This window comes from Hyperoodon ampullatus (assembly GCF_949752795.1).
Source record: "Hyperoodon ampullatus genome assembly, chromosome: 6".
Classification (NCBI taxonomy): domain Eukaryota; kingdom Metazoa; phylum Chordata; class Mammalia; order Artiodactyla; family Ziphiidae; genus Hyperoodon; species Hyperoodon ampullatus.
Window position 1 is genome coordinate 44,016,496 of NC_136919.1, and position 22,380 is coordinate 44,038,875.

General features: G+C 42.3%; 1 protein-coding gene across 1 annotated transcript in view; it reads left to right on the plus strand.

Annotated features, from left to right (window-relative positions):
• Positions 1–484: 484 nt before the first annotated feature.
• SLC28A3 (solute carrier family 28 member 3) overlaps positions 485–22,380 on the plus strand; it is a gene marked incomplete at both ends in the record, with an annotated part of 58,140 nt that continues 36,244 nt past the window's right edge. Inside the window, one exon of the mRNA XM_079705825.1 lies at positions 485–562. Within this exon, the coding sequence (XP_079561951.1) occupies positions 485–562 (78 nt within the window). The remainder of the gene's footprint in view (positions 563–22,380) is intronic.

A 22,380-nucleotide genomic window follows, 5' to 3' on the forward strand; every position in this document is an offset into this window, starting at 1 on the left:
TCCCTTGTTCCGAAGAGAAACCAAGACCACTATATATAATGTCCCAAGCAGGGACCTAGCACAGAATCCTGGTCACTTGGTAGCAGCCAGTCCTTATGTTCCCTGCCACCAACCATTCCCAGTGCCCAGCACCAGCACAGGAAATAGATTCCCTTCCCTCAAGACTGCAGAGAAAATGTCCTTTTCTGTTTTGAGCAGCACAGGAGTCTTCTTCCTGGAGTGAAAATGGGCCCGCAGGAATGAGGATAATGAGAAGAATTAATGAGGTGGGTGGACCTGATCTGGAAGTGCCCACCCCGCCCCTTGCCACTCCTGCCTCACCCCAACCAGGAGACTTTGATCGTAGTTTCCAAACTGAAGCAGTGTCCAGGTTCCTACAATAGCAGGTGGCATCCTGACCTAAGCAGAGGCGGGGTTCTATTTCACAGGTACAGGGGATCTCCAGCCCAAACATCTGAAAAGAATTCGGAGCCCAGCCAAATCCATGAGCGGCAAAAAGTCTTTGGAGCTGCAGAGGACGGCAGGGCTCACAGCCGAGGGCTGCAGCAACACTGGCTTTCAGGTGAGCAGACCTTTCATCTTGTTTAAGTCTAAGTAAATGGAAGTAATGTTCTTTCCTTGCCTTTCTGGCAAATTTCTTAACTACAGCAGAGAGATTCTTGGAACACAATAAGATTTTTAATGGCACTCTTTAAGCCTATTATTTTTCCTTCTTGGGTTCTTCTCAGGTTGACAAACCTGATAAGTTTCTTAACCGAAACTGTTTTGGTCCCTGCCACTTAAAGACAAGAATGTCCTCTCCTACTTGTGTTTAGGGCTCATACGGCACAGATATAGTTTTTTTTTTTTTTAATGTATTTATTTATTTATTTTTGGCTGTGTTGGGTCTTCATTGCGATGCGCAGGCTTCTCCTTACATTGGTTTCTCTTGTTGCAGAGCACGGGCTCTAGAGCACAGGTTCAGTAGTTGTGGCGCAGGGGCTTAGTTGCTCCATGGCATGTGGGATCTTCCCGGACCAGGGCTCGAACCCGTGTCCCCTGCATTGGCAGGCGGATTCTTAACCACTGCGCCACCAGGGAAGTCCACGGATATGGTATTTACCTACAGACATTTTCCCAAAGAACTGGTGAGAGGGGAAGAATAGGGAAGAATCCAGGTCCTGGATGTAGTTAGCACCTCAGGGTCCCTTTCTCTTAAACCAGGTCTCAGAGCCCCTCTCAGATGGTGGCCTGGGTACCTGCGCTGCTGCGGGGGGCAGGTACCCAAATCATCTCATGTCATCATCCAAAACTCACTGAGTGATTAACACTGCTTGGCCCAGGGCTAGGTGCCACAGAAGTCCTGTCACCATAAATCACCAGGCTTTTTTCTGACTGGGTCTGGGATGGGGATTTTTCAGGGCTGTACCCAAGTATACTTCTTTTTTTTTTTTTTTAAAGCACTGAAGTAGCTTACTTCCTTGCCTCGAATTAGAATGATATATATATATATATATATATATATATATTTATTTATTTATTTATTTATCTATTTATGGCTGTGTTGGGTCTTCGTTTCTGTGCGAGGGCTTTCTCCAGCTGTGGCAATCGGGGGCCACTCTTCATCGTGGTGCACGGGCCTCTCACTATTGTGGCCTCTCTCGCTGCTGAGCACAGGCTCCAGACATGCAGGCTCAGTAATTGTGGCTCACGGGCCTAGTTGCTCCGCGGCATGTGGGATCCTCCCAGACCAGGGCTCGAACTCATGTCCCCTGAATTGGTAGGCAGACTCTCAACCACTGCACTACCAGGGAAGCCCCCAAGTATACTTCTTTTCCTAACCTGACACTCAACATGGGAAGCTCACATGAGCAGGTGTCAGCAATCCCTTGGGCTTCAGCTTCAATAAACAGGCAGAACAAATGCTTAGGCACTAACAAAGAAAGGAACAAGGAAGGTAAAAGGGCTTTGACTCAAGTTGACTCAAGTCCTGAGTCTTCTACTCACAAGTTATTGTAACTTCCTTGATCTTTGGTTTAGTTGTCTGTGCATGTGTCACAGTCATGCTCATCTCATAGATTATAAGTGTAGGGGAGGAAAAATCTTACCCTCAACCCTCTAATGTTCAGTTCCTGAGGTCTGTGAATTAAACTGACAAATGGCAGGTAAACAGGAGCAAAGGCATATTAATAAAATATTTATTAATATTTTTAATTTTTTGTACACATAAAAGTCACAGAAAAGAAGGCTTCACAGGAAAGAAGGGAACATCCCAAAGAAGCAGTAAGACTCAGAGGCTTATATACTATTTTAAAAAGGAGATAAGGGCTTCCCTGGTGGCGCAGTGGTTGAGAGTCCGCCTGCCGATGCAGGGGACACGGGATCGTGCCCCGGTCCGGGAAGATCCCACATGCCGCTGAGCGGCTGGGCCCGTGAGCCATGGCCACTGAGCCTGCGCGTCCGGAGCCTGTGTTCTGCAACGGGAGAGGCCACAACAGTGAGAGGCCCGCGTACCACAAAAAAAAAAAGGAGATAAATTGTGGAGAAGTGACTAGACAAAGGAAAGGGTGGTTGGGCTCTTAGGGCAAATAAATTGTGGGAAAGTGATGAGGAAATATATGGAGGTAACTACTGGAAGATAAGGTTTGACCATGAGGTATCTCCTCGCCATCTCTGTCTTCAGTGACAATGGTTGTTCTCTGTCTGTTATGGGAGAGGGCAACACTCGCAAGAGGGAAAGTTATGCCCTGTTTTTAAGCAGATAGAGAAAGAGCAGAGATATCTTCTAAGAATTATTTTGAACTGAAGGCAAATGAGAAAAGGCAGACACAGAAAGAGCTCTCGGCTCTTCCTCTATCCGCTTAAATATGGCACATTTAATCCAAAGTGGCATATTTGGAGTGGCATATCCTGATCGCCATCATAAGTGAGAAAAAAGCATAAAGCAGGGAGCCTTTTCTTTTTTTCTTTTTTTTGCAGTACGCGGGCCTCTCACTGTTGTGGCCTCTCCCGTCACGGAGCACAGGCTCCAGACACGCAGGCTCAGTGGCCATGGCTCATGGGCCCAGCCGCTCCATGGCATGTGGGATCTTCCCGGACCGGGGCATGAACCCGTGTCCCCTGCATCGGCAGGCGGACTCTCAACCACTGCGCCACCAGGGAAGCCCACAGGGAGCCTTTTCTGATTGAAAAGAATGGAAGGGATGGAATGGGATAAAGGGTCAAAGTGAATATGGCAGCAAGAGAAAGGCATCTGCAATGGAGAAGGGTACCTGTTGCCAGCAGCTGGCTGCCCGTGGTCAGTGAGCAAGACACAGAGCCCCCAAAAGCCGCCCTGTTTTCTATCCCTCACACTCTTCTCCCACAGCAGAGCATCTCCAGGCCTCAGGGTGCAGAGCAGTGCCTCTCAAACCCAGCAGAGTACCACACACCAGTACCAACAAGCGTTGACCAGGTTATTCGTCCAGTGTTTCTCCTTCAACGAGAATTTCCAGAGACACGTATTTACTCAGCAAGATTGTTAACTGCCCCCTGGATGTGGCCACTGCTAGAGAGAGAGATGAGTTCAAGAAGGAATAATATGCTAATCTTGCATCACAGATGTTCAGAGAACATCAGTTAGGGCTTAAGGGTGGGCAGGGATTTCCCAGTTGAACAGGGAGGGGCATCAGCAGAGCATCACAAATAAAGAGAACTATCTACCCAGGCCCAGGGCCCTGAAAGAGCCTGTGTGCTTGGGGTAGAGAAGATTCGGAGCTGGGGCTGGGGAGTAGGGAAAGGGGGCAGGCTGGCGTCAGATCATGTGGCCTAGGCATTTGAGAAGGAAGCAATCAAAATCTACACTCTCGGGAATTCCCTGGAGGTCCAGTGGTTAGGACTCCACACTTTCACTGCTGAGGGCCCAGGTTCAATCCCTGGTGGAGGAACAAAGATCCCGCAAGCCACGAAGTGCAGCCAAAAAAAAAAAAAAATCTACACTATCAAATCATTAAAGTACTCTACTAGCCCTGTTAAAGATGGACAAAAAATGGAAAGAGATTTGTGTGTGGTTGGGACACCAGTTAGGAGGTTAGTGTGATGATCAGAAGTAGGTTAGAGGCAGTGGAAACTGACGCTGGGGGAAAGTACTTGTGCTCCTAAGAGGCCGCTGCAGTGGAATTGGGCAGAGTCAGAGCTGCTCTGCCTGCGAAAATTTCCACGTCCTCCTCTGTAATATATGCAAAAAATATATGTTTTTAAAAATGCTGTCTTAGTTCACTCAGGCTGCTGTAACAAAATATCTCGGACTGGGTGGCTTATAAACAGAAACATATTTTTCACAGTTCTGGAGGCCGGGAGGTCCAAGATCACGGCATCAGCAAATTCTGTCTGGTGAGAGCCCCATCCTCACATGGCCACAAATACAAGGGAGCTCTCTGGGCTTTTGTCTGTCTGTTTGGCCACACTGCACAGCTTTGGATCTTAGTTCCCCAGCCAGGAATTAAACCCGTGCCCTCAGCAGTGAAAGCATGGAGTCCTAACCACTGGACCACCAGGGAAGTCCCTCTGGGGTCTTTTTTATAAAGGCACTAAACCCATTTATGAAGGCCCTTCCCTCATGACCTAAGCACCTCCCAAAGGCCCCACCTCCTAATACACCATGCGGGGCATGACATTTTCAAAACAGGAATTTGGCGGGGGGCGTGGTGTGTGGACACAAACATTCAGACCATAGCAAGTGCCTAGCACAGTGTGAACATAGTAGCAGTAGCTCTTGGTGCCAGGACAGGTTAAAGTCCACATTTCTAGCTTGAGATATCCACTTGGAAGTGATTCCCTTTACGTAGATAGGAAATCTAGGAATCAGGTTGGAGCAAGGAAAAGAATGACTTCATTTTGAGGCTGCTGGTTGAAATTAAGATGATGCTGAACATCCAGATAGAGATGGAAATGGAGCAGGAAGCTTTAGGCACACCTGCACCTGGAGCCTGGAAGGGGACGTTATACGTTTGGGGGCTGTTAGCACAGAGGTGGCCAGGGTGTGGACGAGACCACGGGGAGGGAAACCTGGGAAGCACCAGTGTTTCAGGAGCAGCAAAGTCAGAGAAGTCAGAGGATGAAACAGAGAAGCCAGAGGGAAAGAGAGGACGGAACCAGAGGAGGAAAGGTCTGGGGAAGCAGAGGGGAAAGAGAACCACAAGGTGAACAGCAAAGACCCCTCCATGGAATGGAGGAGACATGTTCATCTGATTTGCTAATTAGGATATTACTGGTGACCGGGGCTGAGGGCCGGGACAGTCTGTGTTTTAAGTGGGAGTTAAGAGACTGGAGAAAATGAGAACAGAAAGGACATTCCTCTGGCAGAGAGGAGAGGAGAGAAGAGGGACAGGCTCGGGAGAGGCAAGATGGAAATTGTAGGCAGGGTTTTTCTTATCATTATAAATGATCACATGCAGAAAAACACATAAAACCAAATAGACAACATATTATAAAGTGCCACCCAGGTCAAGAAATAGGACATTGCCCTCTCTCAGCTCGGACACCCCTGCCCTGCACAGTCTGTTCAACTGCCCCCCTCCCTCAGGGATAACAAGGTTCCCAACTTTGCGGTAATTACTTTGCCGTTTTGCCTTATGCCTTAACTTCTAATTATGAATCCTTAAACACTGCCTTTGCCTGTTTTTGAACTTTATGTAAATAGAAAATTTCAAGAAAAATTATTGCTTCTTTTAAAACATTTATATGGAATTAGGTAAGATGAATCATTTCGTATCTGGCTTCTTTTGCTCAGTTTTATATTTCTAAGATTCAGCCATAGTACTGTGTGTAACCAGAGTTCATCCAATTTCCTTGATACACAGTATTCTCCGTCAATACTACACAATTTATCTATTTTACTGTCAGTGGACTTTGCCTCATTAAGTTTGGAGCTTTGGGGAACTTCAAAATAACAAAGGCAGCTATGAATATTCTTGTACGTGTCTCCTGGTGAATACACTTTTATTTTGGGATTATACTTAGGAGTGGAATTACTAGGTCATTGGGAATACATATACACTTTCAACTTTGATAATAATTCCAGACTGGTTTCCTAAGTGGTTTTACCAGTTTATACTCCCATCCACAGAGTGTGAGTTCCTATTACTCCATAGGCTCACCAACATTTATCAGGTTTGTTAATTTCAGTGATTCTGGTAGGTGTATAGCCATATATTAGGGAGGTTTGATTTTAATTTTCCTGTGTTATTGGCCATTAGATGCCTACTTTATGAAATAATTGCTCAAGTCTCTTGTCTATTTTCTCTACTGGATTTTGTCTTTTCCCTATTGATTTGAAAGAGTTCTCTTTCAAAATGAAAGTCTTCTATCACTCTGAAGCTCTCTTTCGCTCTTTAACATTTTGAGAAACAAAAGTTAATTATATTGAGGCCCCATTTATCAGGTGTTTGTTTTATATATCCTGTTTAAGAAATCACTTTCTACCCTGCAAGATCATGAAGATACCCTCTCATATTTTCTAGAAGCTTGTTCTTGCTTTCTACATTGAGGCCTCTAGTCCCTCTGAAACTGATTTTTATGTATTGTGTAAGATGAGAGTCAAGTTTTCTGTGTTTCTACATGGACATTCAATTATTTCACCATCACTTCAAAAAGAAAAACCTTTTCTTCATCTGACAAATACCACAAATTCCAAGAGTCTATCTTTGGGGTAAGTTTTTTTAGAATAGGGCAACTGAAAGATTTTTTTCAAACTCAAAGAAGGGGAAAGGATCCAGAGAAAAGGAAGAGATGAAAATTGACAGCAGGAGAGGTGGGATAAAACTCAGAACTTCTAAGGGTGAAAATCCAGACAAGTTTTTGAACGAACCTCTTTCCTGAAGCATGTCCCTTAGAATCCCAGCACAAGTGTCCTCCTGCCCATGAGTAAACATTGATCTTGCCATGAGTGGCCGTTAGAGGCACAGGGCCCATCCTTGCTCTGACGTCGGTTGGGTAGGACCCACTTATGCACGTCCTGAGAGAGCCCTAGACTGGAATTGTGCCTCTACTCTACACATACATGGAGGAAGGCTGCCTCACTCCATGATTCACCTGGTGAGTCAGTCAGGTTTGGAGAGGTTGTTAAATGGAGCTCAAAATTTGGGAGGTCATATAAGTGCTGTAATGTTGGCATAGACTTTGAACCCAGATTCTTTGAATATATAAGTTCTGAGGTTGGAAGAGTACTGTTTCTTCAACACATTAATCAGGGAGGTCAGCATGAATCACACTCAGATAACTGAGTATGTTTTCACATAGCTCAGGACAAGCTTGGCTAGAGCTATCTAGATGCTTTTTTTGTCCCCACAAGTAAATTAAGACACGGAAAATGCATGACAATAGAGTTGCCATATGATCCTGCAATCCCACTCCTGGGCATATATCTGGACATAAGTATAATTCAAAAAGATACATGTACCTCTATATTCATAGCAGCACTATTTACAATAGCAAGACAGGGAAGCAGTCTAAATGTCCATCAACAGATGAATGGTAAAAAAGATGTGGTACATATATACAATGGAATATTACTCAGTCATAAAAAAGAAGGAAATAATGCCATGTGTAGCAACATAGATGGACCTAGAGATTATCATCCTAAGTGAAGTAAATCAGACAAAGACAAATATATGATATCACTTATATGTGGAATCTAAAACAAATGATACAAATGAACTTATTTACAAAACAGAAATAGACTCAGACATAAAAAACAAACTAATGAAGAAGTGAAATTGAGTTATTTGTAGTGAGGTGGATGGACCTAGAGTCTGTCATACAAAGTGAAGTAAGTCAGAAAGAGAAAAACAAATACCATATGCTAACATGTATATATGGAATCTAAAAAAAAAAAAAAGATTATGAAGAACCTAGGGGCAAGACAGGAATAAAAAGGCAGACGTAGAGAATGGACTTGAGGACACAGGGAGGGGGAAGGGTAAGCTGGGACAAAGTGAGAGAGTGGCATGGACATATATACACTACCAAATGTAAAATAGATAGCTAGTGGGAAGCAGCTGCATAGCACAGGGAGATCAGCTCGGTGCTTTGTGACCACCTAGAGGGGTGGGATAGGGAGGGTGGGAGGGAGACAGAGGAGCGAGGAGATATGGGGATATATGTATATGTATAACTGATTCACTTTGTTATAAAGCAGAAACTAACACACCATTGTAAAGCAATTATACTCCAATAAAGATGTTAAAAAAAAAAAAAAAAACTTATGGTTACCAAAGGGGAAAAGGGCGGGGAGGGAGGGATAAATCAGGAGTTTGGGATTAACAGATACAGACTTCTATATATAAAATAGATAAACGATAAGGACCTACTGTATAGCATGGGGAAGTACATTCAATATCTTTTAATTACGTATAACAAAATAATCTGAAAAGGAATATATATATAGAACTGAATCACTTTGCTGTACACCTGAAACTAACAAAACATTGTAAATCAACTATACTTCAATAAAAAAACAAAAAATAATGTGGCTATTCTGGAAAACAGATACATCCCCGTTTCTCCAGGCTTTATTGTTGTTGCTGTTGTCATTATTGTTACTATTTGTTTCTTTAGTGAATTAACCAAAATAATTTTATGTAGACTGTATTTATTGTCATGTGTGGCCACTAAAGTCTCTGCTCAGTTAGTTTAATGATTAGTTAAGGATCTGATATAAATTCCCAAGTGGCTGGAACCAATAAATCTCCCAGGCTTTGCTGAGGGCTCTGTGTGCCTTCTGGGGAGATTGCCTTCAGTGCTCAGGCAAACTGGCCACAGTTCTATGTTTACTTTACTCCCTGCTTCTGTTGACTTTCAACATCGGCCAGAGATGAGAACTTTGATTTTTCTCAGGTCTTTCTCAAGCATGAACGTGACTCCGGGCATGTCCCTGGGCTTCTAATTTCCCAGGAATATCAGAGAGTTTCAAAGTCCCTTATAGATATCTCATTCCCCAGCTTTTCCTTTAAATTTTTGTCTATCTTGTTGTTTTCTCCAACTGTTATCACCACCTCAGGCAGCTGCCTACCTTAAACCATTGCCCCCAGGAAAATAGCACTGGGTGAACTCTAACTCAGATTAAATAAAGACACGCCTTGTGAGTGGGATTTTCTGAGGAACTGCAAGACAGGTCAAATAATGGCAGTTATCTTGGAATTGGACTTTGGGAGAGTGACAACCCCATTTTGCCTCATTATTTACCCATTAATATGAGACAAGGCTCTCTGTACCATGAAAAAGTGTCACAGTCCAAAAGGGGCCAAGACAGGCATAACAGCTCCCCTTCTGGACCACACAGTTGCCTTATTTTGCTGACCTGCTCAGCTTTGGAAATGTACCAATCATTTTACCCTGTCAGTCATATCACTTTATAAGTTTGCTAGCTTTTAAATAATTTTTTAAAGTATTTATTTATTTGGTTGCATCAGGTCTTAGTTGCGGCAGGCGGGCTCCTTAGTTGCAGCTCAAGGGCTCCTTAGTTGCAGCGCACCAGCTCCTTAGTTGCTGCTTGCAACATCCTTAGTAGTGGCATGCGAAATCTTAGTTGCGGCATGCATGTGGGATCTAATTCCCGGACCAGGGATCGAACCCAGGCCCCCTGCATTGGGAGCGCAGAGTCTTAACCACTGCACCACCGGGGAAGCCCCAAGAATGTTTATTTTTCTAATTCTCATTACTGCATTCTGAGTTTCTCATCTACTCAAGTCCATTGGTTCAGGAACACTTACAAGGAGGAAATTGGTTAGAGAGCACTGGTCTGACTTGTGCAGCCAGGGAGGTTTGAAACAAAGTAATTGCTTAATTACTTAATTGCTTCATTGAGGACTGGTCAGACCCAGGCAGATGAAGCAGCTGGAGAGCAAAGGTCTAGGCACAGGGTATGTTGGAGCCAGCAAGGCAGGGCATAAGGTCAAGAAAAGATATTTCTAGGAGCCAGCAAATGTGAGGCTTTCTGTTGACCCACACAGCCGCTTCCTTTTTCCCCTGCAGAGCATGAGGTCTTGAGGTCAGGGAAGAGGGAAGAAAGAAGTGGGAAAGGAAGAATTTAGAAAAGCACAGGTGGGAGTAAGAAGTAGTCTGCTGTGCTCCAAGCACTGACCCTATATAGCGTATGTGGTTCTGACCTTGGCTGCAGATGGCAAGGGGCCTCTTGTTAAGGAGGAAGTGGGAGAGGGAGGAAAGGGGTGAGCTCCTGAAAAAAGCCAGACAGTTGGTGGGCGGGTGGGAAAGTGAGGGTGACATCAGGGCACAGACACTGATACTGAAAGCTACATACTAAGTCATTACGAGGAGGGCAAAACCCCTTGGGTTGAGGCTTCAGAGCCAGGCTGCCAGGTCCGCCATTTAGGCAAGTGACCTAACTTCTATGCCTATTTCTTCATCCCAAAATAGGTACTAATACCCCGCATCATAAGACTTTTGGGAGATTAATGTAAAGCACTAGTACCTAGCAAGTGCTCAAGTATCAGCAACTATTATTTAAACCATTTACGTGGGGAGGCTATTTTGGTGCAGGCCAAACCAAATTTTCAACTCCAGGTGTGAAGTCTGTCTCTTCTCATAGCAAATACTGGAATCCACTGATGGAAAAACTGTGAGAGATGCCAACATGCAGATCTGAATTGTTACCACGTCAACTGAACGTAAAACCTCATGTCCCTGAGGTCTCCAGCACACTGGAGAGCTCGGCCCTCAACATCTGTCTCTCTTCAAAGCACTGTAGAAAGTTATTTACAGATATTCTGGTTCATTTTGATTCATGTTCTATTTAATCAAATGAATTTCTTTTAAAATTTGTATACACTGTTAAGTTTATTCGATGTGTTTCTAGCACTTAATTACTTAATCAGCACTCCCTGGAAAGAAGTGCTTGATGGCCAAGGTGACTTTAGAAATCACCAAAAAGCAAATTTTTTCCAACTGTGAGCAAATTCAAATGCCTATGACATAATGATGTGCAACTGACTGGTATAAAATACTCCAGTTCTAAGTAAGGATAATACTTAGAAAGAAATGACCGTAACTCCCCACAATAACATAAGAATCAGGTAGGTACTACTGACCAAGGCTTTATCCTGCAGGTGATTCAGGCTTTGGCATAAAACACACCTTTCTTCCCCACTCCCGCACCTCGTGGCTTGAGGGATCTTAGTTCCCGGACCAGGGATCGAACCTGGGCCCCCCTGTAGTGGAAGCTCAGAGTCCTGGACCATCAGGGGATTCCCTAAAACACTCCTTTACATAAAGAGGGCTGGAGAGTGGCTGAAGCAGGAACCAAAAGTAGACTTGGAGTCGATTTCACTGAACTTGCAGGAAGGTCCCAAGTTGTAACACCCACTGTATAAACCAATGGTTGCAAACGCAAAGCAGGATTTTGAATAGCTTAGGGGCTACTCAAGATAATACAAAATGAAGTTACAAGATGAAGGTGTCATTAATGATATCTGATGTCACTTGACACCACCTGTATCTCTCCTTCCCTATTTCCCTTTTCTTCCTTCTTATTCTGTCGTACTCCAATAATAGACTTTAATAAAATCTGAAGCCATGTTTTCTGCTCTTAATTTTAGAAATAAAATTAAGAAATAAATTTAAATATTAGAAATAAGTCTTTCAGTGATTAATCTGACTAAATTGCTTCACAGACAAGTGTTATTACATCCTTCATAGCTTTTGTATATTATAAATATTAGACAGCGTAAATTTCTTAATCTTTCAATCTTTGGCTGACAGTCACGAGCCCTACAGAAAGAAGACCACCACCAGCTTTGTGGCCCATGGTGAAAGCATTTTAATAAACAAAACACAATCTACAGTCACCTCACCATCTGAATTTTGATCCCTTCAGACAGACTGGAGATTTGCTTACTAAAACAAATCAGAGAAGGAAATGAGAGTAAGAAGAATCTTAATTTCGACTGAGAAATTCAAAGGGATTTTACCCTTGTTTATTAATTTTTTTTCTCAACTGTAGGAAGATGTTTTGCTTATAAGAGCACCTCTGGTTCCCCTGTGACTAAATGGGTTGCATCTTTGGAATGTCAGACACAGCCAAGTTTATTCCAGTTAACCCGTAGAAGTAGTACCTTGAACTTTTTAATAGTCCTTATACCGACTATAATTAATGATCAATTAAATAATTTATGGTTGACAGCTTTTCCTCTAAACTCCCTGAGAACAGGGACTGTAATGCAATGCCTTGTAACTAATACAGTGTCTACGCCATAGTAGGTGCACAGTAAGTATTTATTAAAGGAATGAATGAGAATGCTTGGGATGGAGCCCCAAGGAACTATATGTAACATTAAGGGTTGAGTGAAAAGGCTTATACGGTACAGGAAAAGGAGAAGGAGAAGTACAGATGGTAGGAAAGAACTAGCAAAATGTGATCACAGAAGTCAGGGGCAAGAATATTTTAAGGAGTAAATGGTCCACTATGTATGATGAAAACTGGACTTAGGGAAATGGAAACCATTGATTACTTTAACAAGAGTGATTTCCATAGTGTGGTAAGAATGAAAGCCATTTTGGCATGGGTTCAAGAGTGAATATGAGGCAAAAAATGGAACCAGTGTCTTGTCTGATCAGGCTGCTATAACAAAATACTACAGACTCAGTAGCTTAAAGACAACAGAACTTTATTTCTGGAGACTGGAAGTCTAAGATCAAGGTGTTAGCACGGTCAGTGCTCTAGTGTGAGCCCTCTTCCTGGTTTAGAGCCAGCACCTTTGAAATCACCGTGTCCTCACATGGTAGAAAGGGCTAGGGATCTCTATGGGCTCACTTTTATAAGGGCACTAATTATTCCCATTCATGAGGGCAACACCCTCAAGACTTAAGCAACTCTCAAAGGCCCTACTTCCTAATACCATCATCTTTGGTGGTTAGAATTTCAACATAATAAATTTTGAGGGGACACAAACATTCAGACCGTAGCAACCAGTAAGTGCAGATAGAAAACTGGTGGGCTTTTTTTGGTTGTTTTGGTTTATTTTATTTTATTTATTTATTGTTTCTGGCTGTGTTGGGTCTTTGTTGCTGTGTGCAGGCTTTTATTTGGTTGCAGTGAGCGGGGGCTACTCTTCATTGCGGTTCACTGGCTTCTCATTGCGGTGGCTTCTCTTGTCGCAGAGCATGGGCTCTAGGTGCGCGGGCTTCAGTAGTTGTGGCACGTGGGCTCAGTGGTTGTGGCTCGCGGGCTCTAGAGTGCAGGCTCTGTAGTTGTGGCACACAGGCTTAGCTGCTCCGTGGCATGCGGGATTTTCCCAGACCAGGGATAGAACCCGTATCCCCTGCACTGGCAGGTGGATTCTCAACCACTGCACCACCAGGGAAGCCCAGAAAACTGGTTTTTAATAGGAGAAGAATTCTTGGCTTAACATATTAAAAAATTGATAAAGATGCAACTATTAGAAAATCAAGGGAAAAGAAGGTTGAGTAAGGTAGTGCATGGGAAAGCACAGAGCACCGTGCCTGGCCCAGAGTAAGAAGTCCAGATGTTGTCATATTATTGCTGTTAGGATTAGCTTATCCATGCGTGTCTTGAGACCTCTCCCTCTCAAATGTATAGTAGAAGTTTTTGTGGGAGGGTCTTCAACTATTCAAACAACAGCTTAAGTCAAAGAAAAGCAAAAGAAACAATAACAGGAAATTGGAACCAGGCTGAAATAATCACACATTATCAAGTACAAATATGAAAAACTAAGATAAGAGTGAAAGACAACCCAGCAGCAGAGAAGGGCAGTGATGTCTCAGGGTGTACAATTCTACATTTATACGACTTTTAGCTAGTTCCAGGATCTGGAAACCACATGTGAAAAAAGGAAAACATATACATATGTGTTTTTGGAGAAATTTAACTCCACTCTTGGTGATGACTTGGTTAGTGTGGTGACAGGTCGACCATCCCATTATAAAGTTACATTTCTCTCTTTCTAATTAGTAAGTGATCTGAGCAGTGATTCCTCAGGCTGTGTGAATATCCAGTTCCCCAGCACATTTCACCGCATGGTTTTTGCATCCATTGATGACCCTTTCCTGGATCAATTATTACTTTGGGAGTTGCAAAATGGTAACTTTCATTTCTTCAGTATTCCTTACCCCATGTTGTTTTGAAAAGAATGAACTTCTCTTTTTTTGTCTTTCTCTCTTTTTGAGTATCGTTGTAGACTAACGTTCCCTTTTATTCAATGTTTTATAATGAATTACCAACATTATTTGTTTCTTCCAACACTTTTTATGAAATTTTTCAAACATACAGAAAAGTTGAAAGAATTTCATAGTGAACATCACCCACATTCTACAATTTACATTTTACTATCCTTTACCACATATTTCTTCATCTATGCTGCCCTCTATCCATCCATCATTCATCGTATTTTTTGACATAAGTTGCAGTTATTATTCACATTTTTTACTTTTTGGTACTCAATTTGTCCCAAATTTGGCCAGTGATCAGAGTATATAAAAATGAGGTCATGTTAATAGTTTTTACCAGGTTCCTGCTTCCAGACTACCAGAATCAGAAGTGGGGCTGAGGGTTGGCCCTCATGGCACCTCTATCTTGCCACATTAGTGGAATGGCTAAACAAGTGGACATTGCATGCAGCAACCATTCTCCAGCCTACCTGAGCTTGTCTGGTCTGGCACCAGAACTACACTGGAAGCTAATCTGCATTTCATCTTTTAAATATAACCCAGGACTCTGATCATTTCTGATAGAAAAAAACAACCTCTTTTAGAAAAATCGTATGACATCAGCCTCGGGCAATTAAGCAGGAAGCTTAACCATCACTCATTTTCTCTTTATTTCAAGAATCTATATGAACCAGATGCTAAGTCCTTTATTCTTGGGCATTATTTGACTTATCTGACTAGTAGATTTACTGGATGATAATATGGACAGAACCAGAAGTAAAACCAGGACCTCCAATGACAAATAAGAAAAAAAAGGTCCATATTCTCTCAGATGTATCCATTTACGGTGGCTTCATAAATAAGAGCTACATCAGGTGGGGAGTGGACAGGGAAAGCTTTCCCATGGGCCTGAGGAGAAAGGGGCACATTCCTCTCCACAGACCAAGAGGAGATTGAACTCCATGTTTGAAATGTATGTGACAGATGCAAAAAGACCCTCACTACATTTAGCTACTAAGCACAAGTAGAAAAAAGAATTCATATCTATTGCATAATTTACATCCATGGCATTGAAATTAAAGTGGTTATTGGAACTTGCCACTGGACCTTGCTGGGGTTTTTTTTCCTTGTTTTTTAAAGTGTTAGTAAAGATGCATATATGTTATTCTATCGCAAATGAATTTTAATATTTTAATAACTGTATTTCAATATAATTGGCTTCCTTTTAATCCTATATATTTAATTTTATGTATTTTAAAACACTCTGAAACGAGTGCATCAGCTCCACCAACTGCCCTGCTTTAGGACAGTTCCCAGAAGTTGCACAGAGCTTCCATCACAGTGGCAGAACTTCATCATAACCACTGGGAGTTTAGGAAATATGCCTTTTTCTGGGAAACTGTAGACCCTGCTAAAATTCAGAGCTGTATTTCTAAAGGAAATGGGGAAGAATAGATGTTGGGGACAACTAGCAGTCTTGGCCATAATATTATATTTTTTATTGGAGTCCAAGAGCTGTTAATTAGATTCCTATTTTTTGTTGTCATTTTGGTTTTCTTTTATCCTTACTTTCCCACTTGATTTGTCATAGACTGAAAGAGTTCTCTCGACCTCTTTCTAAATGTGTCTCTAGATTTTTTTCCCAGTTTCCCTTGTTAATCTATGCCACTTGTACATAGATAGCCATCCTTCAGAGAGTGAGATTGGACCCCAACCACTGGCTTCTTTTTGGACATGGTAATGGAATTTTTTGTCCTCTCTTCAGCCTTGATTGATTAAGATGATGACCACTGCATGTTTTACCTTTCCGAGTATTTTCAGTGTATGGTTGTGTTCTGTTATTCCATCTGACTCAATCAAATAGATTTGCTTGCCCTTAGCTTCTCTCATCATACTTGATGTGATTTTTTTTTTAATTTTTTTTTTTTTTTTTGGTACGCGGGCCTCTCACTGTTGTGGCCTCTCCTGTTGCGGAGCACAGGCTCCGGATGCACAGGCTCAGCGGCCATGGCTCACGGGCCCAGCCGCTCCGCGGCACGTGGGATCTTCCCGGACCGGGGCACGAACCCGTGTCCCCTGCATCGGCAGACGGACTCTCAACCACTGCGCCACCAGGGAAGCCCTTGATGTGATTTTTTAAAAAAACTTTTCATTGGTTTGGTTTATTTTTGTTTGGTTTCTTCTGAAGACATATTTTGTTTGTTTGTTTGTTTGTTTTAATGGCTCCTTTTATAACCAACTTAAGATTGTGAGTAATCACAAAATTTCTATATTTTCTACTTTCCATTATTTTATTTCATTCTCTTCCATCACTTAATTTTAACTGACTATATATCTTTTAGTGTTTACCTTTCTATCTTAAACACTGCTACTTATAATCTCTTCCAGCTCCCAGAAATTAAAAGTTGAGGAAACTGGCTTATTTATCCTACCATCAAAATTTTTGTTTCCTTCTCCTTCAAGTGGTGCTCTGATAATCTTTTGTACATTATCAGGGGTTGTAATGTTTATAATTTGTTCTGGAAACTTACTCCCTGGAGTTGTTTTGGATTTCGATTCATTAAAAAGATTCAAAACATGCTATCACTTCTTTTGCCAAAATTTCTCCATTTATCATTTGTTTGGCTGGTTCTTCCTCAAGGTGTTTCTTCAAGAAAGCTCACAGAAGTCATATTCCATGAGTACTTTCATGTTTAAATGTATTTTTTTTCTAAATCCAACAAATATAACCCTTCCTCTAATTTTTCTCCTTCAGGTACAGAACTCTGACTCTTTCCACTTCTCCTTATGTCTCTATCCTTAGAGGTTCCTTTTGCCTCTGGCTCACAAAGATCATGAGGGGAGAATGTCATCAGTGTTCTGTAGCCCTGACTCCTTGCAGCCAACTCAAAGCTCTGTTCAGAGCATTCAGAGGTGACAGAGAATTGTGGCAGGGCAGTGTGACAATGAGTCCCAGGCTGGTCAGATGGTTTCCTTGGCACCCGGTCTGTGAACCCACACAGGCTGGCAAGAAAAACAGGCACATCTCACAGAGGGGCAGTCTAGCCAGTGCCCATCACCTCACGTTAAGGATTACGTAAACCCAAGACTTGAGTCAGAGGTTACCTGAACCAAGAGGGTCAGAAGCAATAGGTAAAGATCGGAGGCTTCTGGAATACTGCCTTTGAAAATGCAACCGTTCCAAGGTAATGCTCATGAAACTTGAAAGAAAATTTTAGAAAGAACTGGCCTTAAAATATTTGACATTTGTAGAGTTTTAAAATAGATAGATAGATAGACAGACAGATAGATAGATGGATGGTAGTTAAGAGGGGGAGAGGAATGATTGCAATTTGAAGAGATTAGATTCACAAAACAGATGTTGACTTTTACATGCCAACTTTCAACAAGAGGACAAAGTGGCGAAGAGGTGCCACCACCTTTGAGCGGCTGGGCCCCTGCTGCAGTAGGTGGGCTGCGTCACGCCACCTCCGGCCCGTAGCTTTGCCTCCCTCTCCTGTTCTGCCGTGGGCCCACGATGCCACAGTACCAGGCACAGGAGGAATTCAGTCACACAGCGGAGAAACTCTACCTCGCAGACCCTATGAAGGCACGTGTGGTTCTCAAATATAGGCATTCTAATGGGAGTTTGGGTATTAAAGTAACATGATTTAGTTTGTTTTGTGTATAGAACAGACCAAGCTCAAGATGTAAAGAAGATTGAGAAATTCCACAGTCAACTAATGCGACTTATGGTGGCCAAGGAATCCCATCAGTGTTGCCATGGAAACGGACTGAATGGTTTGAAATGACGACTGTTTGTCATGTTCTTAGGAAGTAAATATCTTTTGAATTTGAGAAAGTGTTGGGACAGAAAATACTTTATGTAACTAAGTGGGCTATTCAGAAGCCAAGAGATCATTTTTTGTACTTTGTTCTTTAGTGTTTACTTTAGAGGGCTAGGAATGTAAGTGCTTTCGGTTAGAAAGCCTTTATTTAGTTTTGGAAATGGAACAAGGAATGTCTCTATCTTGGAAACTTTTTGCAGATTGTTTGATGTTAGGCAAAATAAAAACTTACTCTCTGGTAAGCTTGTATCAGTAATTTGAAAATGAGATATCAAGAAAAGCCAATTCTTCCTTAAATTTAGTTAATCTGTCTTTAAAAGAAAATTAAATGTAACCATTTTGCCGAATTGATATATTTCTTTTGGAGCATAAATTTTGTGCTGTTGATGACTAGCAAATACAAAATATGGTAACTGGAATTAACTGTGCACAGCAGTATAGCTGATTATATATGGTAGTGTAGTCTCAATTATATCAAAAAGTAACTATGAAAACAAGTATGCTTCACCTTAAACTTTACAAATTTAAACTATATGCTTTGTTTTGTTTTATTTTTATAAATTTATTTATTTATTTTTGGCTGCATTGGAACTTCGTTGCTGCATGCAGGCTTTCTCTAGTTGCAGCGAGCAGGGGCTATTCTTCGTTGCTGTGAGAGGGCTTCTCATTGTGGGGGCTTCTCATTGCGGTTGCTTCTCTTGTAGCAGAGCATGGGCTCTAGGCACGTGGGCTTCAGTAGCTGTGGCACGCAGGCTCAGTAGTTGTGGCTCGTGGGCTCTAGAGCGCAGGCTCACTAGTTGTGGTGTGTGGGCTTAGGTGGTCCATGGCATGTGGGATCTTCCAGGACCAGGGTTCAAACCTGTGTCCCCTGCATTGGTAGGCAGATTCTTAACCACTGCACCACCAGGGAAGTGTTTTTTTTTTAACATCTTTATTGGAGTATAATTGCTTTACAATGGTGTGTTAGTTTCTGCTGTATAACAAAGTGAATCGGCTATACATATACATATATCCCCATATCTCCTCCTTCTTGCATCTCCCTCCCACCCTCCCTATCCTACCCCTCTAGGTGGACACGAAGCACCGAGCTGATCTCCCTGTGCTGTGTGGCTGCTTCCCACTAGCTATCTATTTTACATTTGGTAGTGTATATATGTCCATGCCACTACATCTGCATCTTTATTCCTGTCCTGCCCCTAGGTTCTTCAGAACCATTTTTTTTTTTAGATTCCATAAACTCTATTTTTAAATATAAGGGATTCATTGTATCATTAACTTGTTGAGCAAAGACTTACTTTGAATCAAATTTTCAGTGCTCAGAAACATCTGTCATTACTTTAAATGCATGAACAGAATGCTCACTAATGGATTGAAACAACCATATTACAGAAATATATGCCACATATTTGCCATCTACATTTTCTCAGAAGGGTTAAGGATTATTTGAACTGTTAAATTTTTGCATACCTCTACGACACCCCAACCCATTTCTCTCATTACTTAATCAAGGTGTTAAGCATGACTGTCACAACTGTTCTCCATTAAACCAGAAATATGATATTATTTGATATTTATCTTATATTTATAACTTGAATTTTACCACCTAAATATAATGTTCACATGTTGATCCCTACATTAAAATATTTTTTGTTAGGAATTTGTTTGTTAACCAACGTTTTAACATGGAAAGTTCCATTAGCCGTATGAATTTTGGCATGTTTCAGAGAGATCAGTAAATAAAATATTACATGAAAAAAAAAAGAGGACAAATCGACTACATGCCCCAGAGCAAGCAAGCAAGTAGCAAACTAAACCATAAAATTAACATAAAAGTCAATGAGTACTTACTGTGTGTGGCACCAGACAGATCACACAGCCCCGCTAAGTAGGTAAAGAAAGCTATGTTCCCATGTAATAGGGTATGAGGCCTCAAGAAAGTAAGGCTGGATTTGAACCCAGGTATGACCATGGAACCCAAGATTTTTATCATAATGCAGCACCAATTCATATAGATAATTTACCAATATTCCAAGAAGCAGTCATCTAAGATTTATGTTGTCACTGCCTGTGATCTCTTTATATTGCGTTTTGGAATTTTAAGTTATTATTTGAGGCTGTTGTTCTAGTCTAGTTCCATTCCATGTTCAGAGAAATGGATACAGAAAGGTTAGATCACTTGAAGAAGCTCAGAAAAGCAACAGAAACTGGAGATGTATTACCAACACCTTCTCTCAGACATTTAAGGCTTAGAATATTAAAACATAAGGTAACCTTCTTAAAGAAATAGAGAAAGTAGTTCCGTGCTAGTCCTGTACCACTTGTAGAGACACAGTTCTATCTGTTATTTTAAGTTTGAGAGCCCTTTTTCCATTCATTCAAAAACAGTCATTGAGCACTTCTATGCCTGCACTGTGCTGAGCACATAGTATTCAGCAGAGAACAGAGGACAAAGTATCTGCCTTCTCAGCTTAGAGTCCAGGGGGTAAAATACAGATTTACACAGTCCAAATGATATCACATTCCCAGTTTTGTTGCTGGCCTTGGGACTTTGACATCCACGGCAAAATTTAAGTCATGCCTTGGTCTCAGAATGCACCACATTGATGGCTTCTGTTACTGAATTAAACACAAGGCCTCCGTCTTGGGGTAGCCAAACCAAAGCCCCCTTGGCTCAGTCAGGGAGTTCTTTCCCACCTGGGCTCATGCTGCCAATAATGAAACTGAGTTTGGTGCAAGCCAGACAGACTTTTATTCTATAGCCAGATAATGGAGAAGGGGAACTCATGCTCTAAAGGCACCTTCTCCCCGGAGGGAGGGAGTAAGGGAATTCCAAGGGTTAGGAGGCAGACAGGTCATCAGGCTCTAGGAAAGGGTGGAGATGTCCAAGGGCAGCTGGGGCATGTGCAGTCTTCCACACTCCTTTGCACACGGCACGAATTGTGCCTTGCAGAGTACAAATCCCGCCTTCCAGCGGAGATCTTAGCACGGTAATGGAGCAAAGGTAACTCTTGATACCTCCAGGTTTCATCTGTGCAGGCACCTTCCTGTGGTCAAGTCAGAGCCCGCTCTGGGGGGTTGACCACTGCATATCTCTCAAAGCATGTATCTCTCACAGGACAGCTGCAAAGCATCTCTGCCAAACACCAGGTACTTTTGAAACAAACACAGAGATAGATCAGGCAAGTGTCCTTCAGCTCTCAGGAGATGGTATAGAAACACAGAGATAAATCAAGGCAAGAAAAGTGGTGACCCTTAGTCTACTTTGTCCACTATCTGGTTTTACTGTGGGCCTTTGTGGCAACCTGTTGATAAAACACAACTAGCCTGCATGGCTAAAAACCAGTTTCTACGCCTGGGGCCTGGGCTGCATAGCATGGATGACACTTCCAGGAAGTTTGCATTAAAGGTTACAAAGATGTGAAAATAGATACACACACATATACATATGTAGAAAATTAAATAAACAACTTTTATCACCAATCTAATCTGTGCTGGCAGTATAAAGCCTTCCACCCAAGGTATATTATCCCCCTAGAACTCGCCATGGAATGCCAAGCCCTAGAACGAATTAAAGAACTTCACAGTGACTTCCCGGGATCCTTGTCAACATCACTTTGCCAGCTGGGAAATGCCCATCTTTCATTAACCTATATGCTCCACGTCCAACCAAAGGTTAGGATCAAAGTCTACTTTGGTGAAGGTTTCCGTTCTTGCCCCAGGTCTCAAAGCCCAGCTGTGCCCCCTCAGCAAGGTCAGTCACCCAGTCAGAACACACGGGGTCAGAGCAGCTTCTATAAGGAAGGTGGAAAGAAAGGCCCCCCTGGCACAGTGATGCTGAGTCTCAGCAGAGAAACCGCGGCCGAGAAATGGAAGCCACATTGTTCAATCAGGGCCACAATGGGAGGGAGAGACCAAGTGAGTGGAGCAGGCACAGTTAGAAGAAGAAAGAATGTCAAACTCATCATGGAGACATGACCTGCCCACAAATGCAGGCGTGCCCATTCGCGTTATTTAAAGGGCACAGTTGACTTAGAACCAGTCTACGGGGTCAGAAGGCCACCGTGCTGGCATGAGAAGTGACCACCAGAACCTAAATAGAGTTTAAAAGTCGCCACAAGCCTTTCTGGAATCTTCAACACCTCTGTCATTTCTACTCTTGTCTAGAGTCCAAATCAGGCTTTCTTAATTGAAAGGGAATTCAATCTGTAGATACATTACTATGACTTTAGACATTCCCAAGGCCAAAGGGTCTTGGCCCAAGGGCCAAACTCTATGAGTACAATATGGCCTGCAGTTGGACAGTCTGAGTTCAGATTCCATCTCATCTACTTCTGGTCGTGCAACCTGAGTCAAGTAATCTTCTCTTTGCCTTAGTTTCCTCATCTATAAAAAGGCATCCTGGTACCCACCTCACAGG